General features: G+C 34.7%; 1 protein-coding gene across 1 annotated transcript; it reads left to right on the top strand.

Annotated features, from left to right (window-relative positions):
- The first annotated feature begins 3,338 nt into the window (after positions 1-3,338).
- Positions 3,339-6,061, top strand: LOC122317993 (putative receptor protein kinase ZmPK1). The gene has a single exon (XM_043135103.1). The coding sequence runs from the start codon at positions 3,419-3,421 to the stop codon at positions 5,876-5,878; it is 2,460 nt and encodes an 819-aa protein (XP_042991037.1). The 5' UTR covers positions 3,339-3,418; the 3' UTR covers positions 5,879-6,061.
- Positions 6,062-12,402: the final 6,341 nt, after the last annotated feature.

Raw genomic sequence — 12,402 nt, 5'->3', positions numbered from 1 at the left:
TTCCCACGAAACCCCAAAACACATCTCTCTGTTTTCGTTGTTGTAATAGAAAGATTGAAAATGAAGAGAAAATTTGTAGAACAGGTTGCTTTTTCAGGATGAATAGATATCAAGGCAATAGTGTTTTTTGGTCCAACATTTACTTTTCAATCTTATCCCTCTTTATTTCTCATTTTACGGTTTCGTTCCGTGCAACTTTCTTTCACCACCGACTTTTATGGAAGTTGAAAAACATTTTCAATATCATGGTATTTGTTTACAAGTTAAAAAGCAATACTAATTATTTCGCACCTTCTTAGAAAAATTTCCCTCCCTACTTTCTCAAGAAATCTTTTGGTGGCATTGGCGTTTATGTTCTTCCTTTGTGAATCTTGACAGTTGTTCGATAGATTTCTCTTTGTCTGTCCTTTCAACTGAACATTTTCTATTTTCAAAAGCTAACTAATACTTTGCTTATCTTTGATTGAAAAAATGGGATGAATACACATGCATGAAATCAAACCAAACAAAATCTATTATATTTGCTTAGATATAAAAAACATATGGTAGTGAGAAGATTGAATAAACAAAGAGAAGTGAGATTGAGACTTGCTAGACTCAAAGTTGCACGATTGGTATCTTCTTTATTTCTCTTTAGACTAGACTATGTTAGGAATCCTAACACTCTGCCTCTCGTGATTTTGTGGAGGATTGCGGTGGTAGCTAGTGAAACTTTAACCAAATAGAGACAAGTGATAAGAGAGGATCCGACAAAATAGAGAACCCTAACACTCTTCCATATGGATGTCTTAGCCCCAACCAAAACCAAATCAAACACAGTCGATATAAATCCGCTACCACAATCTTGCTTGCTGTTTCCCATGAAACCCCAAAACACGTCTCTCTGTTTTTGTTATTGTAATAGTAAAATTGAAAATGAAGAGAGAAAATTTGTAGAACAGGTTGCTTTTCCAGGATGAATAGATATCAAGGCACAACTAGTGAAGAATCCCGGGAAGTATGATTCGGTGATTAAGGAGTGGATCCCACCCCGTTATAATATCTGGAGAAAAAAAAAACAAAAAAACAAAAAAGAAGGAAAAAACACACGGTTCGGGGACACACCACCCCACCTCATTATGACTCTCTTTGTGGCCGCTCCCTAAAAACATAATCCAATACATGAATGCCTATAGTCCTATAGTGCACATCTAGAATAAAACATTTAAAATTATTTCTCTTATAAAATGGGTGATAATCTGAAGGCGTAAAATATAAAATGTGTAATCATGCAATTTAAATTAAAAAAATACTTTTGTTCTTATCATGGCCTGCAAAGATGATTCGAAGAAGATCCTCCCTCAACCTCCTTTAAATATAGCAGGACTTTCGCTATTCTGAATAGACGAAGTTAATATATATATATATATATATATATTTAGCTTTATTATTCATCATCTACACATATCATATTTATTTTTATTTTCTTAATTTTTTTTTTTTAAACTAATTAAATTTTTTTACTCATTATGTATACACTATATATTTGATAAAAATCTGAATATAATGTATGGTGTGTGAGAATGATGAATGTAATCTTTCATATATGCATGTACATTTGCTTATAATAAATGAGACGAGGTGAAGATATGAAACGTATTATCACTTGTTTATTCACTTGTTTTATGCTGTATTTATATTCGTACGGTCTCCCCTTTTTGGCCTCTAAATAAATACTAACCGTTCATAAAAATTTGATAGAAATATAAACTCTTTAAAAAATAAATTTTAATGTCATACAACATTTTATTTCCTTTTCTTTTGAGTTATTTATATATTATTTTTCTCTTTTATTAATATTTTTTATTTAATGATTTATTTAGGTATATCATTTTCAAACGTAAATATCTCTTTGATTGTCGGATAAATTTAATAGTTTAATTACAAACCTGATGTTAATAATACTATTTCAAGTAAATTTATATTTTTTAATGTAATATGGTTTGTTTGTCTCATTTTCTGCGGTAATTTATTTCCCTAATTTTTATTTTTTTATTTTTATTTTTTTCCAACTGGGCATTACGTGCCGTGCCGTGTACGTTGAGAGTTGACTAGTCATGTGTGTGAGTATATATATATATATATATATGGGGTCAAGCTGCACTAGTCTAAAAATTAGCTGTCATTATTGATGGCTAAGAAAATCCAATAAACAATGTGCAAGGCATAACATGTTCGTTGCATTCGCATTCAATTGCGCGATGCATGGTTGCTGGCTCTGGTAGCATACCCCACAGCCCCTAATAAAATCACTCCTCGCCGCCTTGCTTGCCATATATAGATCATGTTCCTATAACAGACATTGAAAATAATATTATATATATATATATATATATATTGAACCCCGCTTAGAAAAGAACTAAGTCTTATCGGTACGTATGTTTTAAAAAGAATAATGATATATATAAGTTTTACATAGAATTTTTATTAAAAATTAGATTTTATCGTAAAAAAAAAAATCAATTATTTATAACGAAATTAACTTTTTTTTTAATAAAATAAATGTATACATTTAAAAGTATGTTTTTTTTTTCCTTTTTTAATGCAAGAGGGCAGCACCTCTAACTTTTATTAAAAAAAACTTTCGCTTATGATGGATGAAAACTTTATTACAACAAAATAAAACCAACCCTCCATGAAACTCTAACATGTGGTAATCCAATCTTATCCAACCGAAGCATTCCCTTATTATGACCTTCCACTCCCCCCACTTGCAAGGAAATCCAGGCATTATTCCATTCTCTAAATTGATGTTCAGTGTAAAGTGCACAGCTCTTAGTAAAAGCAATAGATCATTCCAAAAATTCCGTAAGTGCCGAGCCATGCACTTACAACTAAACAACCAAGAAACCACTAACATGGAATCACATTAAATAAAAATTTAATAGAAAATTTCTCTGCAGCAAGGTCACAAATTTCTACACCTAACGCAGAAATTATAGGCTGCTCAGTTGTAAAATACAAAAGTGGGAGAAAAACTAGAGAGAAAGAGAGTACGTGAGAAAGAGAAAGAGAATTTGTAGAGTTTTATAAATCTCATATAAATTAAAAGGTTTCAGTGGATGTAAATAATTTATTAAATTACTTAAATATTGTCTTGTGTAATTTTAGACGAGCCGGAATTGTAACAAAGATTTCAATCGACTTCGTTCTTGTCTAAATAATGACGTTATAAAAAATCACATTAACGATCTTAAAATCGCCATTTGAGTTCGAAAAATCAACACTGACGTACAATAATAAAACAATGGACGTCCACTTGACAAGTGATTTCCGGTCCAGGTTTCTCATCCATAGCCATTTCGGGAGTAAGTCTTTGTCTGAGGAGTGGGAAAACAAGTGGCGGCCATCTGCTAACATTTACATTCTTCTCCTATATATGCATCTATCAGACTACGTAACCTCTTGCATTCTCGTCATGGATATCTCAATTTTCTTCCTTCTTCTTACGCTCATCCAAACTCCTCTCCTATCTTCATCATCAAAAACATCTGACATTCTCAGAGGCTCATCCTTATCTGTTGAGAACCCAAGCGACAAACTGGTTTCTCTCAATGAAGATTTCTCTGCAGGATTTTTCCCGGTAGGTGAAAACGCTTTCTGCTTTGCCATATGGTTGACAAGGTCCTCAGCTCCGACCGTTGTTTGGATGGCAAACCGAGATGATCCGGTTGATGGAAGAGGTTCACAGCTTTCGCTTTCGAATGATGGCAAGCTTCGCCTAACAAACTCGGTCGGTATAACCGTTTGGGCCACCAGAACAGCAGCCGCGACCCCTTTAGAGTCCTCGAAATTGCAACTACAGCTCCAAAACACTGGAAATCTTGTTCTAAATCATTCTCAGAGTGGTGTCATTTGGCAGAGCTTTGATTCACCAACAGATACTCTTCTTCCGCAACAAACGCTAACCAGGATTTCAACCCTTGTTTCAAAATCAAGCAAAGTAGACTATTCTTCTGGCTACTATAAACTATTTTTTGACAACGATAATGTCCTTAAGCTGTTGTACCAAGGTCCTGTTGTATCCAGTCTCTACTGGCCTGAACCTTGGCTTAGTAATCCTGGGCTAGCCGGAAGGTCTATGTACAACTCTAGTAGAGCTGCAGTACTGAACGAGTCGGGTTATTTCTGGTCATCTGATCATTTGGTAATCCTAGCTACAGATTTTGGGGTGAAAACTCACAGAAGATTAACTCTTGATCGTGATGGTAACCTTCGATTATACAGCCTGGAAGCAATGAATGAAGGGTGGGATTGGGTTGTCACATGGCAAGCGGTGTCGGATCCATGCACGATTCATGGCATATGTGGGCCCAATAGTTTTTGTAGTTATGATCATGCTTCCGGCAGGAGATGCTCTTGCTTGCAGGGATTCAAGATCAAAGATCCAACTGATTGGTCTTTTGGGTGTGAAGCAGACTTCAATCTCCCTTGCAATCAGAGTCATGAAAAGCTGTCTAGTTTTCTCCAACTTTCTCATGTTGAGTTCTATGGCTATGATATAGAGTTCCAGCCTAATGTGACCTTACAACACTGTAAAAACGAATGCCTGACGACGTGTGGTTGCAAAGGTTTCCAATTTAAATTTAGCGCAGCTGACGGGGGCTATTTATGTTACCCCAAGTATGAGTTATACAATGGACAACTTACACCAAATTTTGAGGGAGACTTTTATTTAAAAGTACCCAAAGCTGGTTTTTTCTATAACCAGACGCTGGATGCCTCCGAATCAAGGTTGAATTGCATAGCCGAACTTAGCAGGCAAGTTGGAGGAACGTATGAAAATAAGACAGTGAAGCTTTTGCTTTGGTTTGCTACTGCAGTGGGAGGCCTAGAGGTAATCTGCATTTTCCTTGTGTTCTTTTCCTTATTCATGAGCAGTAAGAATTCCGACCCAGTTGCAGAAGGATACCTCCTGATGTCTAGATTCAAGCGATTCAACTTTTCTGAGCTGAAGAAGGCCACACGGGGATTCGTTGAAGTGATTGGACGAGGAGGGGGAGGGGTAGTATACAAAGGTATACTGCCCGATAAGCGAGTTGCAGCAATTAAAAGACTCAACGAAGCTAACCAAGGAGAAGCCGAATTCCTAGCAGAAGTAAATACCATTGGGAGGCTTAACCACATGAACTTGATAGAAATCTGGGGATACTGCGCAGAGGGAAAGCATAGGCTTCTGGTGTACGAGTACATGGAGCATGGATCCTTAGCAGAAAAACTTACTTCTAACGAACTTGATTGGAAAAAGAGGTTTGATATTGCAGTGGGCACAGCGAAGGGCCTAGCTTATTTGCATGAAGAGTGCCTAGAGTGGGTTTTACATTGTGATGTAAAGCCTCATAACATACTCTTGGACTCCAACTATCAACCAAAGGTAGCAGATTTTGGTCTGTCCAAACTACTGAACAGAGGTGAGCATGATCATTCAAGCTTCTCAAAGATGAGAGGAACTAGAGGTTATATGGCTCCTGAATGGGTTTATAATCTTCCTATCACCTCTAAAGTTGATGTCTATAGCTATGGGATTGTGGTGCTGGAAATGGTTACTGGAAAGAGCCCCACAGGTACGCAGCATAGCTCTGGTGGCGGCGGGGCGAAAGAGCATACTAGATTGAACACGCAGGTGAGGGAGAAGGTCATGCATGCTGTTGGTGAAGCTTCAAGGGAGTCGTGGAATATTGAGGAGATTGTAGATCCAAGCATGGGCGGCAGATATGACTCGGCTAAGATGGAACTTCTGCTCAAGGTGGCTTTGCAATGCGTTGCAGAAGATAAGAATGATAGGCCCACCATGACCCAGGTTGTAGAGATGCTTCGCTGCCAAGAGGCCGTCAACTGATCTATCTAAGTTAATAGTATGAAGAATAATTTATAATGTTATTTATTTATTTTTTGTTTTTATAAAAATCGAGACGACCAGACCCCAATAATGTAACTAATTAATTTGAGCTTTTTTATTTTTATGCAGATTGACCATTTGACAACTCTTTAACACGTTCTGATATATATTATTATTTTATTCCGATCTATGTTTATTTTATTTAGGGTACTGAATTTAACCAATTATATATGCGGATAAGTTAGAGCATGTCTATTCAAGTGGTAACTCTGGCTGGACGTTGGATTCGCAAACGAGACAAGTGGCTCGGTTACATAAATGAGTTAAATAGTTAAGAGTTGATTTTTATGAGATTTTGAAAAATAAGAGGGAAAAAGTTAAATAAAAAATTATAAAATATAATTTTTTTTTTAGATTTAAAAAGATTGAATTATTTTTTATATTTTATTTAAAAATTTAGAAAAATTATAATAATTAAGTATTATAATGATTAGATAAATAAGTTAATAATTTAAAATTAAAAAATAATTATTTTTAAATAATATTCGAATATTGAAATGTGATGACATAATTTTAAAGATTTGTAAAATCAAACCAGTCCAAGTGATTCACCTTTTCGAGTTGATGAATATCGATCTCTTTGATTACATATTAAATTATTTATTTATTTATTCTTGAAACCAAAATATATAATTATATGACAAGAAAGCCGCGCGTTCTAAATAGTTTCCGAAAATCAATTATTTACATAAATTAATATATTTGTATAAATTAATTAATATCAAGTCATTATTGATGGCTAAAAGAAGCCAAAATCATGAGCTGGCATGCATATATTATAATATTCTAATATTAATATACACTACTTATTTGTCTCATATATATGTTTGCTGGATGAATTACAATTTGATAGCATACCCCTCTAGCAGCTAGCATCCCTAAAAAAATCCCTCCTGCGGTTTGCCGCCAGCTAGCTTGACCTCCGCGATGGAAATTAAGGACCCTTCGTACACGTTCGTGTAACAGACTTCGTAAAATATTTGTGTGTGTATTTATATAAATCTATATATATATATATATATATATATTTATACATGCAGCCTGCTTAGAAAAATAAGTCTTTATCAATATTTTGTATTAAAATATAAGCTACCTAAACGAGAATCAACACACAGAAAACTTGAGTTGTATTACACATCATGTGACGCAATTTTGTATATAAATTTTTTCATTCAAGAAAAATTATCACCATTAATTTATAAGAAAAACTTATATTCATAAGTAAATATATTTTAAAATGTCTTTATATCAAATATGACATCATAAATTAAAATCATGCATTTGGATTAGCAAACGAGATAAGTGGCTCTTTAGTATTAATTTTGTGTAAATTTCAAAATTGTTGAAATATATATTTTGGGAAATACTTTATGCATATTACGTGATATCTTTATAGTGTATATCTTTGAGATAAATATTACGTGATATCTTTACAGTGTATATATATCTTTGTGATAAATTTATATTACCCCCCTTAATTTTTATTAAAAATTTAATAATATTCTTATAGTCTGCAAAATTGCCAACTCTTCCATCTCATTAAATGAGATTGTTAAATACAAGTAAAGTCGCGTATTAATCTGCGTACCAATATTGATTCATTCATATTCAAAATTTAAATTAACGATATTTTCAATAAAATCTATTTTTTGACTAATCATATTAGATTAGTGCATATATTAGTGCCCAGTTATGTTTGCAATTAAATTTTTTTCTCATTAAATATGCTACATAATGAGTAAGCAGTAACTCACCATTTTATATCCATATATATTACACAAAAATAATCTCACAAATTGGTGTAATTTATCAGATTATAGAGTTATTTTTATTATAAATAAATCTGACAAATAATATGAAATCACATTAATTTATGAGATTTCTTTTATATAATTTTTTATAACTGTAGAACTCCTCCATTGAATACTTTAGATTGAGGTTGACTTATACATAGATTGGGGGCCGAACTTGTTAGCGTCGACTTCTTTGGCTTTGATAGACTTCCTACTAATCCTTCCTTACTGATCGAGCTGGCATTCTTAAGGTGTAAATGTTACCCCAAGTTTCTTCTAGCCAAATTAAGGACGACGTTCACCTGATTTCCAACGTCTTGTCTTAAACAAGAAATTAAACGTATATATGAAAAGAAGATAGTGGCCAGGCTTTTGCATTGGTTTGTCAGTACTCATGTAATGGGTCGTCATGCAGAGGTTTTCCTATCAATTAAGGACCAGCTAGTAAACATTCAAATCCAAACAATTCAAAAACACATATTATATATAAGTAGAATGAAACAAATATAAAAAAATACATATATTTATAAGAAATTCATGATATAGAATCCTTAATTGAAAAATGAGATATAGTCAAGCACTCTAAGGAGATGATGATCAATCAAGTCATTATTGACGACTAAAAGAATCCAAAATGACCTGCATGAATATATAATATTTTAATAGTAATATACACACAACAACAGAAATAGTTTTTAGTGACGATTTAAAAATTGTGACAGTCCACCAACTGTCACCAAAAAGCATTTTCTATGATGATTTGTGGAAACCATCACTAGATACAAGTGATGATTTTCTTTATGTTCGAATGTGAAAAAATTTATGTCTGAAGTCACATGGACATTCGAGCATTGAGGTTAGTTACATGCGGAACTTGCATCATTCATAGAGAAACTTACATCGATAACCGAATACATTTTGGGATGTCCCCATATCAAACATGACATCATAAACTAAAATAATGCATTTAGAGCTTCACTAGTATATTATTTACTTTTGTGACTGGTCTGGTTTTCACTATTACTAATACTTTCTACAGAAAAACGTCCAAGAGATAACACTCTCTGTCTAAATAGAGACTAAACCTCACCATTCATAAAAAGAGATGATTCAACCTTTATAGACAAATGTCGGAGAGAAGAACTCTTTTTTATTTTAATTAACAATAGAGAAATCAAAAAGGAAAGCAGTAAGATAGATGTGACAAAGGACGGATTACAGTTTGGACCAACTCCGATAGACTTTAGAATATGTGAAAACCCATGAACAACACATTTGTCTTTTTTCAGGCACAAAGGTCAGATATGAAAGGTTTGGTGGTGGCAAGTCCATTAATCTTGCACGTGTGTCGAGAAGAGTTGTCAAAAGAGGTGGCGTGGGGTGGAGTAAAAATGGGTGAGGGTTTTCATTGGCCAGAGGGAAACCAGGTGGGAGCGGCGGTAACAGCCACGGGCCATGCATGGCGACGTTGGTTGGAGGAGAAGAAACAGACGATTTAACCATTGCAACTTGTATGGTTTAGGGCATTTTAAGGTAGGTAAATTCAATAACTCAACTAAAGTAGTGTTAGCTACATTAGTACAACTCCCTCCATCAATAATCATACTACATACCTTGTTGTTGATGTGGTATCTAGTATGAAAAATGTTCTCTTTCTACTGCTCCGTATCATCCATCTTAATTTGTGCATTGAGCGCATACCTAGCAATGAGAGACTTACCATATTCTTCATACTCATATTTGTTCTCAATACTAGACTCACATCTACTCGTATTTCTCCCACCTTACATATTTCTGATCACTGCACCTCATTGATCTATCTTATCCTTCACTTCCCCCAATGCTAAATTCAAGTATTCAAAAAATTTTTGTTGCATGGACTGTAACACAAATAATAAATTGTATGCCACCCTCTTGGGTGATGAGTCCCTCTTGTGAGACATTGTAATGCGTTGTACAAAAGAATGTTAGTGAAAAACCTCACACACTCCCTTACATGCTTACACTCAAATAGTGGCACTCCACTCGTATTTCATTCTTAATTGACTTTTTCCAGATAATAATCTCACACTATCTTGCCTTTCACCTCAATTGTTTTTCCGCTCAAGTTTTTTAAGAACTAGTTAAATTAAATCAAGATAATACAATCTTGTATTAGATCCAAAAAACAAGAATAAAATATAAGGAAGGAATAAAATGACATGAGACTCACGAAATTTATATGAGAAAAAAAGTAATTACAAAACAATTAGAAAGATGTATTCAACCCCTTTGATATTAAAACTCAATCAATGCCAAATCACTCAATTTTCAGATTTTAAGTATTTCAAACAACTATATCCAAAATCCTTTTATTTCTTTTTTTTTTTTTTTTGAATTTTTCTTTTCCTTTTTTTTTTTTCCTTCTTTTCTTTTTTTTTTTCTTTTCTTTCCTCACTAATTCAATCATAAACAACAATATTCAATTGTGACAATCAAATAATTAAATTTAAACACACAAAAATTGACAAGGAAATAGAGGAGAATCAATAAAACGACACTCCAAGTAATTGACAAGTTTAGAGATTCAAGAAATCTTAGATGATGCAATTTTCGGCCCCTAATTAATATGACAGCCCAAGACCAAAATACAAAAAACCCTAATGATAGAGTAATTCGGCAGCCCTAGATGAACAAGGAAATTTCTACACCTTTTTTTTTTGTAATCCTATAACAATGAAACCCTAGAATTAAATTTAAAAATGCAAGAATTAAAATATAGAATTAGACCTGAATGAAAACCTTGCTCTAAATACCAAATGATATGAAGTCATGGAATTGGAATCCCTTGAACCCACAATCAATTTGAAAACTCACCTAAGAAAGCCAAAATCAAGTCAATGGATAGAAGAATCTAGACCTGTTGAGGAACTCAGTTCAAGAACCAAGATTATATTAAAATCTAGACATGTTGAAAAACTTGTCTCAAGAACCCAGATTACAAAGGAAGAACGCTACAAAAGTTGTGATTTACCTTTAATAAGTTCAAAAGTTGAATGAAGAACAAGATAAGATAAAACTCAGCTCACAATGAAATAATTACCAAATTTCATAAAGTCTCATATAATTGTTAAAATGATGCTACAAAGAGTATTTAAACCAAAACCTAATTAAAACCCTAACCAAAATAAATCTCCATCTTCCACAAATACCCTTAAGTGAATAGTGCGTTGCTACAGTACCGCTACAGTACCCCCTCTTGACACCCTAGTTCAACAAAATAAAACATATGTGAGCCAAGTATTGTCAAGCCCAATTATTCTATCTAATTTTTATGACTAATAAAATAAGCAATTTTAATGTAATAAATAAGTACAAGACCTTCAATTACATAAACATAACAATAGCCCCGAATAATAAATCTTTAAATCTTAAGTCATGTTGCACTCTTCCATAGCTTGCATCAAATGGATCAAGACTACATCTCTTTCCTTCAAGCCCATCTTGAATGTTAGAGTCCTGTTAGCTTCATCCCAAGTGAATTACACCCATCCTTGCATAGTTTTCTTGACTTTCTTAGCTCTCGATCTTGTGATTGTATCATCTAGAACTTATAAAAGATCTTTAAGACTCGGTCCACATTGGAGCCAATGACTTTCCCTTTTCTTTTTCTCCTTTTCTTCTTTTTTTTTTTTCCTTCTTCTTTCCCCTTTTGCCATGTTTTCCTGCGTGGCCCCTCTCCCTTACCCTCCTGTGCGTCTCTCTCTCACTACCCTCAATGCCACTGTGAACCACCACCCAGCCCATCACCTCCACCACCCTCTGGCGAGCTCACCTACCCTGGCCACCACCCATATGAGCCCTCCTTCTCTCTCTTATCCATGTAGAGCTCGAATGGGCTATAACTTTACTGCGGCACCATGCGTTACCCAACACCACCACCACCACCACCATAGCTTCCTCTTTCACCGACCAACATCCTTCACCAATCTCAGCCCCTAACTCATCACCGTTTGCTCAAGCGAAGCCCACAAACTCCCACCATTTTCTCCACTTTCGGCCACCATTCACCACTGTCTAGCCATCACACTACCAGCATCAACTTCCTTTCTCCCCAGTGAGTCTCCGCTAGCCTCCCTAAGCCAAGCCTCCACCTTCTCTCACTCTTCCACGGCCTTTCACCACTTTTCTTGGCCGATCTCCCCCGTGCACCACCACCCACAACTCCAAGCCGACACCACCTGCCTCCTAGCACCTTCCTTATCTCCTTCATGCCCCTCCATAGCCAGCCAAGCTTCCCCTTCGAAATTCCTGATTTTGAGACCCACAACCACCCTTGTAAAACACTGCTCCTCCTCTTTTGGCATCACCTTAATCTTCTAGAGTTGCCTTTCATCATTGTAAGTAATTTTTCAAAGAATCATTTTGAGATTTAAATATATATTTGGTCTAACGTATTTATTGCAATTTGGTTGGTTGGTTGGTTGTGCCTGACTTTGAGTCCGATGAGTATGGGGGTCAGTTGGATTGGAGGAAAAGATTGGTTATTGAATTGGTTTATGTTTGTTGATTTTATGTCATGTTTGTATATCGTATATGTGGTGTTCGAGGTCTTGGCATTAATCTTTGTGTTCATGCATGTTCACGTGTCGGAAATGAAAACGGGCTTTTCATGTGAGAAAGGATATCTAG

This window comes from Carya illinoinensis, chromosome 8, assembly GCF_018687715.1.
Source record: "Carya illinoinensis cultivar Pawnee chromosome 8, C.illinoinensisPawnee_v1, whole genome shotgun sequence".
NCBI classification, from domain to species: domain Eukaryota; kingdom Viridiplantae; phylum Streptophyta; class Magnoliopsida; order Fagales; family Juglandaceae; genus Carya; species Carya illinoinensis.
Note: the sequence above shows the minus strand (reverse complement) of the source record. Positions and strands in the feature narration are given on the sequence as shown.

Excerpts from the sequence above, each read along its gene's own strand:
- LOC122317993 (XM_043135103.1), top strand. The coding sequence starts at position 3,419 with ATGCATCTATCAGACTACGTAACCTCTTGCATTCTCGTCATGGATATC.